Source organism: Cavia porcellus, unplaced genomic scaffold (assembly GCF_034190915.1).
Source record: "Cavia porcellus strain 051 isolate PalLab524CR breed Dunkin Hartley unplaced genomic scaffold, mCavPor4.1 scaffold_1, whole genome shotgun sequence".
Taxonomy (NCBI): domain Eukaryota; kingdom Metazoa; phylum Chordata; class Mammalia; order Rodentia; family Caviidae; genus Cavia; species Cavia porcellus.
The window spans coordinates 137,737,357-137,760,497 of record NW_026947484.1 but is presented as its reverse complement, the minus strand read 5'-3'; the positions used below and the strand labels follow the sequence as shown (position 1 = coordinate 137,760,497).

General features: G+C 34.6%; 1 protein-coding gene across 7 annotated transcripts in view; it reads right to left on the bottom strand.

Moving 5' to 3' along the window:
- Positions 1 to 23,141, bottom strand: part of Man1a2 (mannosidase alpha class 1A member 2) — a 156,611-nt gene that overhangs the window by 89,700 nt on the left and 43,770 nt on the right. For 6 of the 7 annotated variants that reach the window (XM_063256235.1, XM_063256229.1, XM_063256248.1 and 3 more), the window contains 3 exons: positions 21,210 to 21,306; positions 15,010 to 15,128; positions 9,569 to 9,649 (listed from right to left, as the gene is read on the bottom strand). In XM_063256235.1, the coding sequence (XP_063112305.1) occupies positions 9,569 to 9,649; positions 15,010 to 15,128; positions 21,210 to 21,306 (297 nt within the window). Of the gene's footprint in view, positions 1 to 9,568; positions 9,650 to 15,009; positions 15,129 to 15,336; positions 15,369 to 21,209; positions 21,307 to 23,141 lie in introns of those variants that run through there. The other variant, XM_063256264.1, reaches the window with a different exon arrangement.

The window sequence follows — 23,141 nt, the reverse complement described above, 5'->3', positions numbered from 1 at the left end:
CTCCTTAGTGCTTATTACTTTCTTTGGGGGGGGGGGAGAATACAGTCAAATATGGCAAAACAAAGCTGTCAGTCAATACCAAGGATAGACATAGCACATGGTGTAGAACAGAGTACAAGTTTATCAACAATGGTTATCAACGTTGTCCCTTGTTTCCTTAAAAAGAATTGTCTATCTTATTAGATATTATAAAGTTGGACAAAACAGTAGAGAACAAGACCAATAAAACTTAGGCATTGTAAACATTACAGGACTTCCAAAGAAGACAATAGTCAAACCAGAATGGGTATCTTAGTGAATCTTATTGTCTTCAAAGTAGTTGCCTATGTCTTCAAACTTGATACTATCATATAGAATGGAACAGAGTCTAATCAGTCAAAACAAGATCGTGGGAGTACTACAGGACTTCAAAACAAGTTAATAGGAAATCGAAAAGAGTTACTATTTATATATCATAATTTTTTTGAATTTTTTCTTTAATTAAGACAAACATAAGAAATGACTAAATAATTTTTTTTGAAACAATAAGGGGGAGATTGAGATAAAACAGGACATAACAATATAACAATAGAGGTCACAGCATGACTGTTTCAATAACCTAGTACTTCACCACTTTATAACCTGACTTAATAGTAGTTACCATAGTGTCTTTTTCCTTGAAATATTTGGGTAAAACTTCATATACTCTAGCTTCAAATATTTTCATATCAAGAATAAAGCCTTTCTAATTAATGAGTGAAAACTTTATAAGGCTTCAAGGCCACCTAATGGGGAATCATGATTACCACATATTTTTATATATTTGAATCATTACTTACATTAGGGAAACTATTCGGTATTCACACATGCGAGATTGATTTATTTCACTTATGAGTATGGTCTCAAGCTGCGCCCATTTATTGATAAATATCTCAATGTGATCCTTCTTTATAGCTGAATAATACTCCATTGTATAGAAATACCACAACTTTTTTATCCATTCCTCAGTTGATGGGCACTTGGGTTGTTTCCAAGATCTGGCGATTACAAATTGTGCTGCTATAAACATAGGTGCACATATATCGCTGTGGTATGATGCTTTCAGTTCTTCTGGGAATATGCCTAGAAGTGGAATAGCTGGAATAAATGGGATTTCCAGTCCCAACTTTTTGAGAAATCTCCAGACAGATCTCCACAAAGGCTGTACCAGTCTACACTCCCACCAGCAGTGCAGGAGAGTTCCTTTTTCCCCACAGCCTCTCCAGCATTTGTTGTCGGTTTTCTTGATCCTGGCCATTCTTTCAGGAGTGAGATGGTATCTCAGTGTGGTTTTAATTTGCATTTCTCTAATGACCAATGATGATGAGCATTTTTTCATGTATTTATTTGCCATTTGCATTTCTTCATCTGAGAATTGCATATTCACCTCAGATGTCCATTTTTGGATTGGATCTTTGAATTTTGGAGGTCTGAGTTTTTTTAATTCTTTATATGTTTTAGACAAGAGTTCCTTGTCTGAGAGAGAGTTCACTAAAATCTTTTCCCAGTTTGTGGGTTTTCTTTTCACTATGCTGGAGATTTCTTTTGACATGCAGAAACTTTTTAATAAGAAGTGGTCCCAGTTATTGATTCTGGGAAGTATTTCCCGTGCGGTTTGAGTCCTGTTCATGAATTCTTTACCTACTCCTATGTCTCCAAGGTTTCTACCTATTTTGTCTTCCAATAGATTTAGTGTTTCTGTTTTAATATTCAGATCTTTGACCCATTTAGATTTTAATTTAGTACATGGTGATAGACATGGGTCTAGCTTTAGTTTTCGGCAAATGGAGAGCCAGTTTTTCCAGCACCATTTATTAAAGAGACTGTCGTTCTTCCAGTGAACCTGCTTGGCTCCTTTATCAAAAATAAGGTGGTTGAGTGTGTTCGTAGTTGTGGTTGTATCTTCTAATCTATTCCACTGATCTTCAGCTCTGTTTTGATTCCAATACCATGTTGATTTTACTACTGTTGCTTTGTAGTATAACTTCAAGTCAGGGATTGTGATGCCTCCTGCTTTGTCTTTGCTGCTTAGAATTGCCTTTGCGATTCTAGGTCTCTTCTGGTTCCAGATGAAATTTAGGAGTGATTTCTCTAGATCTATAAGGTATGTTGATGGTATTTCTATTGGGATTGCATTGAATCTGTATAACAGTTTTGGGAGAATGGCCATTTTCACAATGTTTGTTCTTCCTATCCATGAGCAAGGGATGTCTTTCCATTTTCTGAGATCATCTTCAATTTCCTTTTTCAGTGTATTATAATTTTCACTGTATAAGTCTTTCACTTCTTTCGTAAGAGTAATTCCTAAATATTTCATTTTTTTGCTTGCTAATGTGAATAGTCCAGTTTCTCTTATTTCCCTCTCTGTAATTTTGTTGTTCGTGTATAGGAATGCTATTGATTTCTGAGTATTGATTTTGTATCCAGCCACATTACTGAATTTATTTATTGTATCTAAGAGTATTTCAATGGAGTTTAGGGGGTCTTCTATGTAGAGTATCATGTCATCTGCAAACAATGATAATTTAACTTCTTCTTTTCCTATCTTTACCCCTTTTATTTCTCTTTCTTGCCTAATTGCTCTGGCTAGTACTTCCAGTACTATATTAAATAGGAGTGGTGATAAAGGACATCCTTGTCTTGTGCCTGATTTTCAAGTAAAGGCTTTCAATTTTGGGCCATTTAGTATGATGCTGGCTGTTGGTTTGTCATAAATGGCCTTTATTATATTGAGGTAAAGACCATCTATTCCAATTTTCTGTAAAGTTTTTATCATGAATAAATGTTGGACCTTATCGAAGGCTTTTTCTGCATCTATAGAAATGATCATGTGATTCTTATTTTTGGCTTTATTGATATGGTGGATTACATTTATTGATTTGCATATGTTGAACCATCCTTGCATTCCTGGGATGAATCCCACTTCGTCATGGTGTATAATCTTCTTGATGATTTGCTGGATCCTATTTGCCAATATTTTATTGAGGATTTTTGCATCTGTGTTCATTAGGGAGATCGGTCTATAGTTCTCTTTTTTAGTTGGGTCTTTCTCAGGTTTAGGTACTAGAGTAATATTTGCTTCCAGAAATGACTTACGAAGGATTGTTTCCTTTCAATTTCATTGAAGAGTTTGAGGAGTGTCGGCATTAGGTCTTCTTTATATTTCTTGTAGAATTCTGCAGTGAATCCATCTGGGCCTGGGCTCTTCTTGGTGGGCAAGGACCCAATTACATTCTCAATTTCATTAGCAGAGATTGGGTTATTCAACAGTTTTATATCCTCTTGATCTAGCTTTGGTACTTCATATGCTTCTAAGAATCTGTCTATTTCTTCTGTGTTATCAAACTTTTGAGAGTAGAGGTTTTCGAAATAGGTGTTGATGATCCTCTGTATTTCTATTGGGTCTGTAGTGATTTCTCCTTTTTCATTTCTTATTGCATGAATTTGAGCTTTTTCTTTCCTTTTTTTAATAAGGTTGGCTAGGGGCTTATCGATTTTATTTATTCTTTCAAAGAACCAACTCTTTGATTCGTTGATTCTTTGGATTGTTTTCTTAGTCTCTATTGCATTGATTTCTGCTCTGATTTTTATAATTTCCTCTCTTCTTTTGGCTTTGGGCTTGACTTGCTCTTCTTTTTCTAGCTGTTTGAGGTGTAGCATCAAGTTATTTATTTGTATTCGTTCTGTTTTCCTGATGTGGGAACTCAGTGCAATAAATTTTCCTCTCAGAACGGCTTTCATTGCATCCCACAGATTCCGGTAAGTTGTATCTGCATTTTCATTTTCTTTTAGGTATTGTTTAATTTCTTCTTTAATTTCTTCTGTGACCCACTGATTACTCAAGAGTGTGTTATTTAGTTTCCATGTGTTTGCGGAATTTTTGCAGTATCCTTTGTCATTAATTTCTAATTTCAGAGCGCTATGATCTGATAATATGCAAGGGATGATTTCAACTCTTTTGCATTTGCTTAAATATGTTCTGTGAGCTAATATATGGTCTATTTTAGAAAATGATCCATGTACTGCTGAGAAGAATGTGTATTCTGATGTTGTTGGGTGGAACATTCTGTATATGTCTATCAAACCCATTTGTTCACAGGTGTGATTCAGTTCTGTTATTTCTTTGCTCATTTTCTGTCTGGTTGATCTGTCCCTTGGTGTCAGTGGTGTATTAAGGTCTCCTGTTACAATTGTGTTACTGATAATTTGAGTTTTCATTTCTGTTAATAATTGTTTTATATAACTGGGTGTTCTGGAGTTTGGTGCGTATATATTTAAGATAGTTATCTCTTCCTCTTGGAGTTTTCCCCTAAGGAGTATGTAGTGACCTTCTTTGTCCTTTATGGTCATTGTTGGTTTAAAGTTCACGTTGTCTGCAAACAGAATGGCTACTCCTGCCTTTTTTTGGATTCCTGCTGCATGAAGAATTGTTTTCCATCCTTTGACTTTCAGTCTGTGAGTATCTTTCTGGGTTAGATGGGTTTCCTGTAAACAGCATATGGTTGGATTTTGTTTCTTGATCCATTCTGCTAGTCTGTTTCTTTTGATTGGTGCATTGAGACCATTTACATTAATGGTTATTACTGTTAAATGCTGGTTAATTGTAGGAATGTTATCTCTCTGCTGTTGCATCTTTATCTTTCGGTTCTGTTTAATTATTTGCTTTGCTTAGTGGTTTTTTCCTTTGTGTATCTAAACTGTCTTTCAATATTTTTTGCAGGGTTGGTTTGGTGTTCATGAAGTTCTTCAGCTGTTCTTTGTCATGGAAGTATCGTATTGCACCATCTATTTTGAATGATAGTTTTGCAGGATATATCAGTCTTGGTTGGAAATCATTTTGCTTTAGGATCTGGAATACTTCACTCCATGCTCTTCTTGACTTTATCGTTTGTGCTGAGAAGTCTGCTGTGATTCTGATAGGTTTTCCTTTATAAGTGATTTGTCTTTTCTCTCTGACAGCTTTTAATAATCTATTCTTGTGTTGGATTTCTGGGATGGTGACTATTATATGTCTGGGTGTAGTTTTATTTTGGTTATGACTGTTTGGAGTTCTATATGCTTCACTGATCCTGATGTCAGTTTCTGATCTCATGCTTGGGAAATTTTCAGCTATTACTTCTCTAAATATCCTCCTGACATCCTTCATGTTGTCTCCCTCTCTTTCATTAATCCCTATCATTCTTATGTTATTCTTCTTTACATCGTCTTGCAGTTGTTGAATTGTTGTTTCCTGGTTCCTTGTTATTTTCAAAAGAACTTTCCTTTCCTGTTCACTAGCTGCAATCCTGTCTTCAAGGTCTGAAATTCTATCTTCACTTTCATTAAGGCGGTTTTTACAACTTTCAGTGGAGTTTTTTATTTCCTGTATATCTCTGTGCATCTGCATTATGTATTCTGTTTGTTTCTTATATTGCTCGTCTAGGGATTCTATCTTTTTGTTTAGTTCCTCCAATTTTTTATCTGTGTTTTCTTTAGATATATTTAGAATCTCTTTCATTTCTTTTATCATTTCTTCTTTTATCTGGGAGATTATTTCGAGTTTGAATTTCTTTAAAGCTTCCTGGAGTTGCTTGTCAATTTCAGTGGCTATTGTGTCCGATATATGAGGTGGATGGGATATATTTTCTTCTATATACATCGCTCCTAGGGTTTCTTGAGATGGGCTGGAGGTTTGAGGTTGTAATTTGGTCTTTCTTTTTGTCATTTTCCTATATTTCTGTGTTTCAAGTGTTATTTGAAAGCTTCCTCAGGATCTGTTGAAAATCCCCTTCTATGTTTGGAGCTACTGGGACTCTGGCGCCGCGCTACTCCAAGCCATTAGGCCTACAGAACCAGTGGCCCTCCTCTGCCTGCTCAGAACTCCGCAGTTCCAGACAAGCTGGGCCTCAGGGACACTGTGCGCCCACCTGCCCCTTGGAAGCTCCACAGTTCTTCAATCGCAGCCGGGTTAGGGTACTCACCACAGGCCGCAGTGCTTCAGGAACCTGTGGACCCACCCTGGTTGCAGAGATATCCACAGTCCTCCAGACATGCAGAGTGGCCGGTGAGGGCACCCCAGATCTGCCCAGCTCCTCCTCTGCAGACCTATGGCCAGGCGCGGCAGCTAAACAGGCTGGGCTAGGCTGATAGTGTGGGCCAGCCCACCTATCGGGAGCTCAGCAGGTCTCCAAATGAAGCCGGGAATGGGGAGGCTGATGTGGAAGCCTCAAACCCACCTCTCCCCTTCACTGCACCTGGAAGCCTGAGGGAACTCCAGCAGTCTGGGTGCAGAAATCCAGAGTCCTCCAGACACGCAGAGAGGCCAGTGAGGGCACCCCAGATCTGCCCAGCTCCTCCTCTGCAAACCTATGGCCAGGCGCGGCAGCTAAACAGGCTGGGCTAGGCTGGTAGTGTGGGCCAGCCCACCTATCGGGAGCTCAGCAGGTCTCCAAATGAAGCCGGGAATGGGGAGGCTGATGTGGAAGCCTCAAACCCACCTCTCCCCTTCACTGCACCTGGAAGCCTGAGGGAACTCCAGCAGACTGGGCGCAGAAATCCAGAGTCCTCCAGACACGCAGAGAGGCCAGTGAGGGCACCCCAGATCTGCCCAGCTCCTCCTCTGCAGACCTATGGCCAGGCGCGGCAGCTCTATAAACAGGTTTTTAAAATGTAGTTTTTATATACACTGGAGTTCTACACTGCCATAAATAAAGATAAACTTGACACACTTTAAATGGATGTACCTTGAGACTATACTTTTAAATGAAATAAATCAGATATACATGTTTAAATATCACATTGTTTTTCTTGTGTGAGAATCCAAAGGGTAAAGAAGCACTAAAATGGATGATAGCTATTGGGAAGTAGAAAGAAAAATGTTCAAATAGGAAGGGACACAAGGGAGGGAGGAGAAAGGGAAGGAAGGGAAAAGGAAAAAGGAACAGAAGGAAAAAATTAAAAACAAAGTGTTTGTAAATAGGGAGAGGGAAAACGTTTAGAAGGATAGGGGAATGGAGGAAAAAAGAAGAATCAAGACATATTATGTATACATACAAATTCCCAGTGATGACTGTGATCATTATGTATACTAAAACAGTACCAATAAAGTTAATTTTAAAAAATGTAACAACTTTGTATTTTCAAAAGATACTGCTACATCACTGAGAAAGCAAGCCACAGAGAAAAATATCTACAGATAGGTTATAGGGGCTGGGGATTTAGCTCAGCGGCATAAGCACCTGCCTTACAAGCAGGCAGTCATGAGTTCGATCCCTGGTACCGATAAAAAATGAAAAAAAGACAAAAAAAATATCTACAGATAGGTTATAAAAAGACTTATACATAGAATATAAAACCATCTGAAATTCAGTAGAAAACACATTCTTTAGTAGTACATATTTTAATGAGTAAAACTTTTGCAATTTACCAAAAGAAGACACACAGATGACATGCATACCAAATGATACTCAACATCATCTGACAGAAAACACAAAATAAAACTATAGAGATTCTGTAATATACCGGTTATAACTGCTAAAACAGTATAGAAACTCACACTACTGTAGAGTCTGACATTTTCTATCATGTTAAATGTAAACTAAGTTTTGTCCCAGTAATACTGCTCCTATGTATTTATTCAAGAAGTGAATATTTACCTATAAAAAATCTATAGTCAAATACTTGTAAGAGGCTTGTTATATTCATATAATTGTTTACCTTTATAGCAGTAAGAACTTCTTATAGATAGATAAATCTCAAATTCACTGTGCTAAGTAAAAGAATCCGGTATTACTAACTACTGACAGAAAATACATCAGTTTACCAAGGACTGATAGAGTGTGGCCTGACTATAAAATGTAAAGGGGAAATTTTCTGGTTAAAATTCTTTATTCTGTTAATGCTATTGGTCACACTGTTAAAACTCACAGAACTACAAACTATGTGAATTTTACTCAATATAAATAACACATTAAGACACCTGATTTAAAATTCCTAACAATTTACTTACAATAACTTTATTCATATGAGCTAGATCAGTTTTCCAAAAGATCAAATCATCTCCAAAAAACATCTCTAAAATAAAGTATGTACCTGTCTCCAAAAAAAAAAAAGTAAAATTAAAAAACACATAGTGCTGACCTCCACAGTAAGTTGAATCAAGAGTCTTGTGGGTATGAATTGAAATCTATACTAATTTTAAAAAAGAAAACAAACAAACAAAAAGCACCCTGACTCTAATACACTAAAGTATTAAAATCTCTTGGCCAGAGCATAAATTGTTTTTTCTATTTCATTAAATGTGAACTGCTCTGTTTACAGAAATATAAGCAAGAAGCACAACCAAATTTATAAAATGAAATGACACATTAAGTATGACGAGCATGATTTATATAATAGTATCTTAAATACCAGCATCATTGAACATATTCTTTTAAAAAACAGTACATGGACAGATCACTTTTTACACACACACAAGAACCAAAGATAAAATACTTACATATAGGCATAAAAAGTCATAAAAATCCAGAAAAAAATGGGATTTTATTTTATAACATAGACACAGAAAAGGTTTTCTGAGAACCAAAATCTAGAAGCTACAACAGGGAGGAAATTCCTAAAAATCACTAGTTTAAAGTAAACTGCAGGCCAGGGATGTAGCTCAGTGGCACAGTGCCTGCCTGGTAAGCGCGAGGCTGCAAGTTTAATTCCTGATACACACACATATACATACATACATACATACACATATACATACATACATACATACATACAGATAATTGCAAAAAGAGATAAAACCCTACAAAACTAAAAACAGAACAAAGAGAAATATATCTTTGTAACATACATACATATATATAAGGAAACATGACATTTTGCAAATTTAGAAAAAGCTCTTATAAATCATTTAGACCAACAAACCAATTTAAAAATATAAGCAAAGCAAAATACAAATAGAAATAAACTCTTCTTTAGCTCTTTCTTCCACTCTCCAACCTCATCTCCTCTAAACTATTTCAGTAATAAAATTTCCTTCATTCCTTTTAATTTTTCCATTACCAAAGGTCCCAAAAGTGTACCAGTGTATACTATACTAAGACTACCAGAAAGGACAATTCAGAGTTGCACTGTTTTAAATTATTTTTTACAGCAGTAAATTGCATGCAACTTCCAAACATAAAGTGTTAATAATTAATATTTGGTCTCAGGAAGATCTGTATTTTTCTTGATTCAGTCTTTAATTTTGGTCTAAAAAATTTCTTTCCCTTTTGTTTGAACAACAAATTGCAAAATTCTGGAGAAGGATCACTCCTGCAAAGGATATATGAGGTGTATGAAGTCTGGGTCTGTGATAAAGTTGTTAGTTACTGAGATTCTCAAGAACAAAAAACTCATTATTCTGAAGAAATAGTTCCAACTGAAACATTTGATTCTATCTGCAAATGTTTAGATTACTTCAGTAATATTCAAGTTAGAAGAAGCAATATGTTGCTAGGGAAATTTTCCATTTTATTAAATTTTCTTCATAATTCCTCCTCTCAAAGCAAACAATGTATGACTCATTTTCTCTCACCTCTTCTCCTGAAAGGTAATATGCTGCAAGTAGTCCTCCAATAAATCGAATGTTAACTTCAAACACAGACACCTCTGAATTCTGTGAAAACAAAGCAAAAACATTCACAAATATGTTTTACAGTTTTGTGAAATATTTCCAATACATAATTTCTCACAATATGTAAGAATATTTTTTCAGTTTCGGCAACTTCAGGCAACTACAATCTCATCTCTCACTGTTAATATTACTGAAATTCCTCTATTACTAGTTTCCTGGTGCCAAAACCAATGCACCATTTCCATATATCCTACACAGTACTGTGAAATTAATATATTTAAAACTGTTGACTATTGTCAGATCCTCAAGACAGCCTACACTTCTTCAGCACTGGATCCTGAGTTCTGGAATAATACTTTACCTATCAATATTTTTCTTACTAATCACTACAGTACGCTTTTTATTTTTCTTGTCATAAATTTTAAATATTTTCATAATACATATTTTTCTATATATATATACGGACACATATACATACACATGTTAAATATTAAATGAGGAATAAAAAATGGTGGAATTATGAATTACTGCATTAGTATGTTAATAAAACTGGCTTCTACGTAAGAAACTAGTGTACATACAGCTCACATATATCACAATGAAAAACAAATGATTCAGAAAAGTAAAAAAAAAAAAAAAAGAAAAAAGAAAATGTGACACTATAAAAAATTCCTTAAGAAAACAGGTACTGTGGAAGCATAAACTAAATACTACAGTTTTAGTAACCAATGACAGACATGAAATTTCCCTGAATTGCAAGCTATCTATCAGAATAAAAATCATGAACCAAATATAAGGCAAACAAGCTGTAAGAAACTGGTACAAACATAGCACTATTAATATATACATGTAACTATATACAGAGTCTATATGTTCCCATTTAATATGAAAATTGATAAATACATCTGGAGAAATTCTAGTAACATGGAAAGAAAGTAAGTGGCAGAGTATAATCAAAGAATCCACAGAAGCATATAACATAAAAATAATATTCATAATTCATACCATACATAGGCAGAAAACACTATTGACTAGCATAAGTATAATTTTTCCAATAGACAACTTTCATGACACAATGTTTTGATAATACGGTGTTTATCTTACCATACCCCAAAACTAAAATGTTAGTATACAATATTCTCAACCTACAGCTACTGCAGGATACGTATTAGACATTTACTAAAAATAGGCCCCATCACTGTTCAGAAGTGTAGCAGTAACTTACAAAACTAGTTCTTTGCTTTCATTCATACCTTGGCCCATGGTTAAAATGATCATTTAAATCTTACATCAGTTTAGGTTACTGTGGGAGACCGCCAAGCTGCACTCTCCAAAGAAATGAAGCCCTTTGCCTTGATCTTTACCTGACCTTTACTTCAACCCTATTCACCAAGATATGCAGAGCTGGTTATCTAGAAGCATATGTTCCCTTAATTGGCCAAAAGGATGTGATCAAGTCTGGTTGAGATGCCAATGCTTCTCACTGCAATACATGAGCAAGAGGTGACCTCTTCGACCCCCTTCCTTCATGGCTGGAATGGGGGCTTGGAATGGGGGCCGTGAGATTCCAGAACTAAGACACAAGACATCATCTCAGCTGAGGCTTATGAGACTCAAAAAAATGACACCTCCTAGCAGTAAAAGTACTAGCCTTGTACACATCAAGCTGTCCACTGCATTGCTAACTGAACGACCTCTGTGCTCTTTTTCTCCTCACATCCAGTGCTGGCAAAGTTCCTCTTCCCTAGAACTGTGCCACAACCCACCTGCTTGACTGACAGGAATAAGTCATGACCTTTTGGACTCGTGGCTCTTTGTTCCATAGAGAGCACTGGGTCATCCCAGAGCTCCTCTTCTGCAGAACCTTCTTTCTTTTTCTTTATTTACATCCATGTGCCATACTGCCGGGTGGGAGACCTAAACCCTCTGCAGGGGTTTCAGTAGGTCACTATTCTGTGCTAACCTTTACAATGGCCACTGGTTATACTCAAGAGTAAAATGATCAGTAAGACACAATATGCTCGGATTCCTCACAGCCTTTCCAACACCCCTGCTACTAAAATCCTTTGGATTCACTCTATAGACATATTTGCTATAGCAAGAATTGTCTTACATGTTTTTACATGTTACCTTCTTCTCTTGATAAATGAATCACTATCATTTCCTACAGTTCTCTGAGGAAATATAATACTAGAAACTTTTCTGCCTACCCACTATGAGTAATCACCTACCAGTAATATCCTTTACCCTTATTTCCCCAATTACAATTCGTTATCATCTGAGTACTATATAATTACTTATAAAATTACTATCTTCCCTCACTAGAGAGAAAGAAGTTGTTCTACAGGCAAAGAAGGGAAAAGTGGGAAAAAATGCATTCCTGGAAGGTGTAATAACTGAAGATCTTCTGAAGCTCATGAAAACATAAATCCTCAGTGTGATGAAATATTATGAATCTTTTAAAGAACAGTCTACACAAAGACATGTGGTAATAGAATAGTAGAACACAGTAAAAAGAGAAACATGAAACTAGTAACAGACCATTCATTCAAAATGAGATAGCATATTTTACAATAGCATAGCAGAAAGACAATTAGCCATGACCTCAGCCTTTTAGCTGAGAAAGTAACCTCCAATTCTGTTCTCAACTGTATCTATTGATAGATAACCTCACATCCACACACACATGATATTCCGTAAGTCTCTTCTCAGAAATGTCTCCTTAACAAAGAATTGTTCAAAAGTCACCCCATGTATACTGGCAATGCCCCACCACCACTTTTTTTTTAATCCTATTTCTTTCATTACTCTCCACAGCACTTACCGCCATCTAACATACCATACAAAAATAATTGTCCAGTGTTTTTCTCCCAACTCTGAAATATAAACTCAAAGAGATACAATTCTGTATTGTTCATTACTACATTCACAGAACCAGAACAGTTCCTGCTGCAAAAAAAAAGGTGTTCAATACATGTATTTATCTATTCATTACTTAATTTGAAATATTAAATACAATTTGAGACCAACTAAGACACAATTACAGTACACATAAGACAATAGAGTTATGAGCCAAGTTAAAGCACTCCAAGATTCTTAGTTACTCAGAAGAAGGATAACGAAATTGACTGCAGTACTTTTAAACTTTGGTAAGTAGCTACATAAAACTTTAAAAGTATCCCCAAAGTGACTAAAAATGAGTAAACAGTAAACTACTGGAGGAAATATTAAATCCTCTACTTAAATTGTATCTGGTGGTGTCTGATATTACATAAATGGCCAATTCTTTCCAATATATAAATTAAAAGCAATCCTCATCAAAATTTCAATAGTTTTCCAGAGTCTGAAAGAAGAAAGGACTGAGAACTAAAATAATTTTCTCACAGTTCTACCTCAGCTATCAAGATTCAAATACAGTTATTAAGCTTCTTGTACATAGGGAGTTCACTGTCAGCGTGGACTATAGTGTGAGATCTTGACTCAAAAAACCAAAAATAAATACATCAATGAATGTTTACATACGTACATACATACATACTATACCTAAGACAGTTTAGTACTGATGCAAAGATAAAGACAAAAGCCAATGGAAAAGAAAAAATTCGTAACAAATACATGGTATACATAATAGGAGGAAAATATTATGGTATACATAAATAAGAGGAAGAGAAATGGTAATAGGATCAACTAATGATTACCTATGTCATCTGACATACAAGAAAACCAATTCAATATGCATTGAAAACTAAATGCGAAAGCAAAACTTTAAAATGTTTTCCCAAATAAAATATAAGAATATAATATCCTCAAATAAAAGAATATATTCTTGTGGATTTAGAACAGAAATTTCACAAACTAGGTATTTTTTTTTAAAAAGCACAATCTATAAGGCCAACCTAAGTACACTGAAACAACAATAACCAAAAAAGACTATATTTTTTACATTCTCTGTACACTGAGATGGGGCGATATGAAAAGCTATCCAGTGGCATACAAGCAAAATTAAAGTGACCAACTCCTAAGTGTTCTTAAAAAACAATCACAGCTCTCAACTATTTCTTCTTCCTTTCTACCAAATGAAGGTAGACAAGAGACCTGGATCTTGAAAAACCATTTTTTAACAGTGAGGTCACAGCTTTACACAAACTGAAGTTGACAAGAGCAAGTAAGACAAAGGGTCCTAGGTCCTTGAGGACCAAGGAGTTACTCAAAGCACTGCTTATCTCTGTACTTGACTTACATGAATGATAAACAAACACCTATCTTGTTTCAGTTGTTCTAGGTTTTCTGTCACTCACTGCCAAACCTAAAAGTGATAAAAATTCTAATTAAGATACATCAATGACTATGTCTAGCATTGAAAATGTTAAAGTAACACAAAAGATAAACAGTTTTCTCTAATTAGCACCAGGCAAATCATGAGAAAGGAAATACATATGGATTGAAGTCACAATTTAAATAATGAACAGTGCCAGGGAGAAAAGCTGAGAGAGGAGGAGTGGAAGGTACTACAGTCCAAAGGAACACAGCCAGTACAAACATCACTGAAGATGATAATGAACATGACAAGACAGTCCATAAATCTTTTAGTAAAGACCAGTAATCATGAAAACAGAGCACTTACTATATACTAGATTATTTCAAATAATTCTCACAATATTACGGTGGTATAACAATTTGATGATAGGTTTAGGAAAAAGAAAAAGGAAGTTCTCCCAAAGCCTAACAGCTGTGCTGGGCTTCAAACCTAGGCAGTATCACCATGAAAAAGTGCTGGAAAGATGGGCACTAACCTAAATATGATGGTTCATTAAAGCTGAGTCAAATCATTACATCTTTAAAAATCCACCTTATTATTTAAGAAGGAGTTTAGAGTTTTTCGATGCATCTAACTCATTGTTCCCCATCACCACTACAATTATTACCCTAATGCACTTAACATAACGCTTCACATGCTAAGGATGTAAAAAGAAGACAGTGAGAACAGGCATATGTTTTATGCAAAAAAATAACAACTGACAGAAGAAACAGGACTTGGTATTGAGATTTCTTTACACTGCTAGTACCATGCTTAAAACTTTGTTACTCTCTTAGGCCCACTAGACATGCTATCACAACATACCATAAACTGGGTAGCTGCCAAACAGAAACTTATTTCTGACAGTACTAAGGATAGGAAGTCTAAGATAAGGTCCCAGGAGGTGATCTTTTAAGCGCCGACTTTCTGGTTCACAGATACCTTTTCACGGAGCCTCACAGTGGCAGCTGTGTTACAAGGGCACTAATTTCACGCACCAGGCTCTACCTTCCAATACTACCATAGTACCATTAGGCATCAACATAGGAACCTGGTAGTAACAAAATGTCTTTCCATAGTAAATCTATAAGATTTTTATACTCACCACACTAAAATCAAGGTTGTCTTCAATCCACTTTTGCCCATCAAGGAATTCATCATGAAGTCCCATGATATAAAGGGTATCCAAAGCATCCACGATGGTAGCACCCATCTGTGAACTTCCTATATTTGGATGTGAAAGTATCATTACAATTATTCTCTCCAAGTCTATTATATGTAATATTTACATACAATTAAAGAATATACCGACCCAGTATCATTCACTTTTCCATGCAAACACTAGATGATATACACAATTTAATATATTTTACTAAGATGAAATATTAATAATTAATAGAAAAATAAAGGAAAATTAGAAAGTACAATTCACCTTAATTTTGGCCTGCTTAGAATGTAAGATACCTAGTTAACAGAGATAGGAAAAAAGAAAAATTAGAAAAGGTTTAAAGAAAAAGGGAGTTATTGAAGAGGACAAGCTAAGTCACAGTACAAGCTCAAATTTACAGAAAGGGCAAAAAACATTGTGTTTGTTTATTTGTTTGTTTTCTGACTATTGATTTGTGATAGATGTTCCACATCTACAATTCTTTTCACTCAAAAGTTCTTTCAGACGACGCCATAAGCTTTGGCCAATTGTAAAATGTAGTCATCTGATTCAGCCCATCCTGCGAATGGTTTCGCAGACAGCATAGGTTTTAAACCGGCCACTAAACCTGCCTGTGATTTTGTCAGCCTCAGCCACTTTCATCTGAAGGATGCCTGGTCCTTAGCACCACTGATGCAGCTGCTGGCAGAGTGTCCCACAGCACATACTCACTGGCATGAACTCACCAGCACCCTTGTGCATACTGAGGCCACACCTTGCCTACTCCACCAGGAATGTGAGCAGAGCAAGGCACAAAGACCAGTTTAAAAAATAATAAATGTAAAACAAAATACAGAACCATGGTGGAACAAAAGTAAAATAATCCTTAAAATTAAAAAGCTGGTAAATCATCCTGAGAAAAAGAAATCATTTTTAAAGTCACCCTGACTTATTATAAGCATAAAAAGATTCTCAGCAAAATATAATTAAAACTTTATACTAGTTAAGATGAACAAATAAAAGCAATTAATTTCAACATTCTACTAAGAAAGCAAGAAAAACCAGCTTAACCAACAAAGTAGAAGAATTAAAAGAACTAAAGACTGAAATCAGTTTTTTAAAATGACTTTCAAGAAGCAGAATTCTTAATTTTCATTAAATCCAACTCACCATTTTTTTTTCTCTTAATGTGTTTTATGTTCCAAAAATTCCCTGCTTACCTCAAGGTCACAAAGGTTTTCTTGAATTTTTCCTAATGGAAGTTTTATACTTTTACTTTTTATGCTAAGATCTGCAATACCTTTCAAGTTGCTTTTCATATACAACACTGAAGTAATAGTCAAGTTTCATTATTTTTCAAATAAATATCCAGTTGATCCAGCACTATCTGTCAGGCAAACTATCTTTTTCTTCACTGATGTACTTCAGTATTTTTGCTGAAAACTGATTAAGTAATTATGTGGAACTCTGTTTCATTCTTTTCCCCTGATGGCTATAACTAATCCTGATGTTAAAACCATACTGTTGGACAGGAGAGGTGCCCCAGTGGCATAGAACCTATCGTCACACTTTGACCCCCACCACTATAAAACAAAAAAGACAAGGATATGGAAAGAGAAACCAAACTATACTGTCTTCATTACTGTAGTTTTACAGTATTACCTAGAATCAAAAGGTAAACATTCTTGTACTCTGCTCTTCTTTTTAAAGACATATTTTAGTTATTCTAAATGCTTTGTATTTTCACACAGCAGTTTTAGAATTGGAAGCCTATTGTCATTTGTCTTGGGTTGCTTTAAATCTAAATATGAATTTAGAATATTTAGTATTCTAATTCAATCTCCCCATGAACCCTCTTTAAATCCTTTTAACTTTCTCGTGATGACAACTTATAATTTCAGTATATAGGTTCTACACATATTTTGTCAAATTCACTCTGATACAATTCATGTTTGTTATTATGGGTACAAGTAACACTATGTTAAAACTGTATTTCTTGTTGTTTATTGTTGGTATATAGAAATATAATTGATTTTGTGTAGTTAACTTGTATCCTATGACTTTTCTGTCAGTTTGAGTGACAAATGAATTAAGAGACTTCTAAAGAAGACACTAGATTAGGAAGTCACTAATCTCATCCAGTGGATCAATCTATGGATGAATTCATAGCTGAATCAGCTATTAGGAGGTAGTGCCTATTTGGGAAGTCTGTAATGGGGACAAACCCTTGGGGACTACATCTGGGCCTTGGCCTCTTCTGGTTTTTCTCTTAGCTATTTGATTCCTGGATGCTATGAATTGAGCAACTTTCTTCCACTGTATTCTTCTGTCATTGTGCTTCTTGGGCCCAACAAACCTCTGAAAATAAACCCCTCATTCCTTAAGTTGGAGGTATCAGACATTTTTGTCCCAGCAATGGGACAAAAGCTTACTAATAAAACCTTACAAGATCTATTTAATCATCTGAATTTGTATGCCATTCTTTAACATTTTTTTTATAACAATCATGCTGACTACAAGGAAGGGCCGCTTTACCTCAGTAATTGACAAAATACCAGAGAGAAAATAATTTAGAATAGAGAAAACATGAACTTCCTATTTGCCAATAAGAGTGTAACTGAAATCAACATACCATTCCACACAATAATATCCATATCTTTCCAAGCAAAATGGAAAATTCACCAAGGTACAGCATATTCTGGATCATAAAGTCCTATTTGATATCAAACAAAGTATATCCTCTGATCACAATAGAAACAGAATTAGAAAATGGTAACAAAAAGACAAAGGAAATTCTCCAAGTACTTAAAAATTAACCTTCTGAAAATTATTTATATTAGTAGTAAAAGGGGATTATTACAAGAACTACCACAGACATTCAAATAATAACAAAGGACTACCTCAATGAACTCTACACACAAAATTAACGAATCAGATAAAACAGAAAGACTTTTCAAAAACCAAACACCAAAATGAATCCAAGTTGAAACAGACAAACTGAACAGTTCTTACAATTAGAGAAAATGAATCCGTAAGCCTTGGTCAGTGATGGCAAACATTTTAGCATTTTTAATCATACAAATAGCCCACTGCAGGACACATACCATAGGTCTACCAGTGCAGCTCTAGGTGAAGATCGTTTCACTGAAGAATTAGATCAAATATTTAAGGAAGAAAATAAAACTAATCCTAAACAATCTGGTCCAGGAAAACAAAATACAGAGAACACCTTCCAACTCATTTTATGAGGCCAGCTATGTCTTGACACCAAAATAAGAGAAAGACAGCAAGAAGTATGGAATATCCCTTCAAAACATGAAAGCAAAAGTCAAAGAAGAGATTAGCAAATAAAACCCAGTGAAGTCAAAAATAATTAAAAGTATTTATACATACAGACACATATATCTGTATGCATGAAAAATAAAAAACACAAAAAGCACTACAAAAATCTAAGAACATTCTTTCCCAAATCAAAATCCCTTCTTTCAAATGCAAAAAGAATGTTCCTTAACAAACTTTTCAATTCTGTACAACAGTTAAATAAAAACTAATTTTTTTACTCTATTAATTACTGTTGCAATAATTTGCATCAATATTAATGTACAGCACATCCTTCTCCCACTTACAAGTCCCAGGGGCAGAGTCTAAGTAGGCAAAAACCATATTATCACAAAACTCAACCAGAAAAAACAAGAAACAGTGAATCTTTTAAGAAGATACCTACTGAGAAACCCAAGTGCTTCTTTTCTACAAGAGTCTCCTCTACAAATGCAGTAATACTAAGATATAAAACTTCAAATAGCTGCAGTCATGCTTCTACAAAGCCAGCTTGAAGATATCAACACATAGAGGAAAGAGATAAAGAAAAGGAGTTTAGCTGCACATCTGATCTATCCCAAGACTTAATTGAGCTGACTGAATTACCTTTTCAGTTTAAACCACTTTAAAAGATTTTCTGTTACTCGCACATACAGAGTCCTCTGATGCCAAGGACAAACCAGATACAAGTTAGAGTAACACTGATTTTAGTTACCATATAAAAGAATTATTTAATTATCAAAGCTTAAAAAGGAAAAACAAACATGTTTTAAGTTAACCTAAAATATTTGGAGTAAAAGTTCAATACACATCTATATGTTCTTATAGTCACGGAGATGTACTTTTAAAAGTTCCTTCTATGATTGCGATTCTACAAAGCATATTGAATTTGGATGTCAAATGAGACAGAGAACTACCACCCTTCTCTTAAAGACATTTCATTAAAAGAAAAAAAAAATAAAAAGGTTTGAAAATTCTAAAATTATAATCACTATAAAGAATATGAAATGAGCAAAAGGAATAGTGTAGGAAAAAAGTCTTAAACATTAAAAATTAATCTTGTAATAAACTACTTCTATACAAACAAAAGAAAAAACTTATAATAAAGGACCTATCCCTTTTTAGTTTATTTAGCTGGGAAAAGATTTTAACAACTAAAAAAATGAATAGAGGGTAGAAACACCTAATTTTGATTACTGAAGATTCCAAACACTGCAATTTGCATTTCCTACATTTCACTATTAATTTTCTTAAAATAGGTATTTTTAATTAGTTAAACTTAATGAGTTGTTAACCTTTAAAATTTAGAAAAGTGGGACTAATATGTATTTGATACATGATAACACATTAGAAGTTTCAAGAAATATAGAAAAAGTAGAAAATTAACATTCACTTCTTATTTCAATGTTTAAAGTGCAATCCTATAAGAAAAAAAGGCCCACAGTTTACTGCAAAGCCTAATGTAAAAGGATAGTATAAATATAAAAAGTAGGACCTAAAGTGGAGACAAATATAAATGTATAAATGAAGAAGAGAAGAGAGATAGGAGGAGAAAGGATTGGGAGGAAAAAGAATCAAGATACATTATGTACAAGTACAAAGTCCCAGTAACAAATGTGACCTTCATAGATACCTAAAATGTACCAATAAGATGAATTTTTTTAAAGTAGGACCTAATTTTAATTAACTATTAAATACAATGTTTTTTGGTTTACTGATGACTCTATGTGATATCCACAAAATGATGGGAGCTGTTTAATCTGTAACCTGTGCAGAACAAGTATACTTTATTTCATTATATGGTAATTGCTCAACTAAGTATCAGGGGACCTCTAGGAGTCACTGATTACCACATAAATGAAATTATTCCTGTTTTCTACCACAGTATCTCTCAAATCCAGGAGAAAAAAATTTAAGTTATTTTCTTTTTTGACAGAATATAAGAAACAACAAATTATAACAGAAATCACAGCGTTAGAAAAATTCTTCGTCTCACAAGAAAAAATAGTTGTTTGAATTACTGTAATAGTATATTCAAATTAATAAAGAAAACTGCACTACATTTGACTATATAGGTGATAATGTTTCTTGCTACACTACTGAAATTTTCCTAGCTTTACTGTCATTATATATCTATCACATGAAGAAGCATTTCAAAGTGGAGGAAAGGAGAGAAGACCAAAAAGAATACCAACCTGACAATTCTCAAAACCTAGTATTGAAGTTAGCAAAATGTGTTAATTTAGCTTTTAGATTAAAAACAAAAGACTGACCTCAAAAGCAGGAGAACAAACTCAAGATGAATATAAGTCCTCCTCAAACTTCCAGTCACGGAACACCATTACCCTGTGTTCCACACTAACTATGAATGTACAGCGCAACCCACTCAGTTCACTGCATCACCAGATCCTCTCCATTCACATAACCCATCCTATTCATCAATTCGTCTTACACGTGTTACCTTTTTTATAATGCATATAGCACTGATGGAATTTCCTAGCTGTTCCCTCTGTCTCTACAATGTAAGTATCAGAAATAGTACTGTGCTGAAAGGAAAAAAAAAGAACGAAACTGCAGTACCTACCTACTGACATTAAAAACACTCAGAAAAAAACTTCAGAACAGTTTGCACATCAATAAATAACTACCACGTAACTATTCCAAAGCAGCTAGAACTAAATCCTGATGTAACTGCAAAAATACATAAATAAATGTTCAAATTACAGCTCCACAGAATTTAGATAGTGCTTTTAAATAAAGTGATTTTAGATAGTGCTTTAAAAAATCAGATTATGTTTTAAGACATGGAGGCAGAAAGTAGTTAGAAAAAACAGACTTACCAAATATGTTAGTAGAGTGTCCTTTCCTTGCAATAGGTCTGAGTTCATTATGCCCCCATCCATATGTTCTGTAATTATCCCAGGCATGTTTCATCATCTAAGAGGAGAATTGTAATTCATCCATTTAAATTATTCAGACTGTTATATTTCATATAATTATGGGTTCCAAAACTATATCCTACATTGCATATTATCCGATAAATGCTTGTATTTGTACAAAAACACATGCATGCTTATCCAATAGAAAAAAATTAAGTATATTATTTTTCTTGAGGAAGGTGTCTATTTGACATTCGTTCCTTTTAAAAACTGCCAGTGCTCTAGGTAACAACTTCCTTTCTTTTACTGTGATTATGACAGAGCTTTCAATCAACAGACCTTGCTTTTATCACTTAATTCAGCTTGGTTAGAAAAATCCAGAGATCAGCAAAATTCAACTCTATTGTGGCAGCACAACAGCACCCTAAATAATGGATATAGTTATGCTCCAAATAAACTTTACTTTTAAAAAACAGGCAGCTTGCAGGATTTGGCTCACAGGTTGCAGTTCACCAATCCTTGCCCTAGGCAAAGTGACTAAGTAAGAATAACTCAACTAGAGACAATCAAGTCTTTTTCACACAGAGTGTTGTATACACTGGGAAAAAGAGGGACTATCTTATTTTGTGATCTCAAGGAATATACCATAATCCCTGAGTTGATACTGGCGAAAGGAAAAAAGAGACAAATATATACTACTAACAATTATGACCTACAAACCTAAATTCAGTCAAAGCTGAATCCCTAGTTGAGAGCCGGTAAGTGAATAACATATTTTTATATCACCTAGTTTGTGTTCAATTTCTTACAACCCAAGAAGTCCAAAACTAAACAATGCAAGTGTATTTACTCATATATCAGCTGAATTATGTAGTGATATACCGGGAGTATCAACGTCATATTCAAGCCAGGCATGGTGACACACACCTGTAATCCCAGCACTTTGGAGGGTAAAGCAGGAGGACTACTGCAAGTTTGAGGCCAGTCTGGGCTGCAAAATGAAGTCAAGACCAGCCTGAACTGCACAGGAAAACCTTGTCTCAAAAAGACACATGCCCATGCATGCACACACAAAGCTCATTTAACAGCATACTATTCATCCAAAACATTCCCAAATGAAAATTCCACACTGATGTATTTCAAGAATGTGTGTGTGTGTGTGTGTGTATAAAATTCCTTTTAAAAAATTTGTAATAAGAAAATACCACTCCACGACAAAGTGCAATGTAACCCAGGAACCTAAGACTAATTTAACATTCAAAAACCAATCATAATTCACTATGTTAACAGGTAAGGGAAAAATCATACAATTATCTAAACAAAAATATACATAAAATTCATTCATTCATTGTAAAAATTCTTACTAAACCAGAACTACAAAGAACCATTCTCATTCTAATAGATTTCTCAAAAAAAAAACCTATTAATAAATCGTTCTTAACAGTAAACTAAATGTAAAAAAAAAAGGCAAATGTTTAAGCTCTAAAGTCAAGGACAAATCAAGTATACATTCTCAAAATTTCTTTCAAACCATCTCCTAAAAAGCCTTGCCAGTACAAGAGGAAAGAAAAGAAAATAAGAGCAAAGGAAAAGCACCTCTATTCATAAAGAATATATGTAGAAGGAAACATCCCCAAAATCTAAGAAGCCACTAAAATTAATAAAGAACCTTAGTAAAGTTACAGTAAGTTTAGCAAACGAAACTGAGTACATTTCTATATGCTGAATTCTGTAAGTACTAACAAATCACGAGGCCAAGAGGTTTCCTAAACACTCATATTTATCTATGTGAATTATCAAGTATATGAAAAAGTATTTCAAAGCATTATAGTGGCATCTATTAAAAAAAGCAAGTTAAATTTCTGGGAAAAAAAAAATCTACCAAGGTGTCCA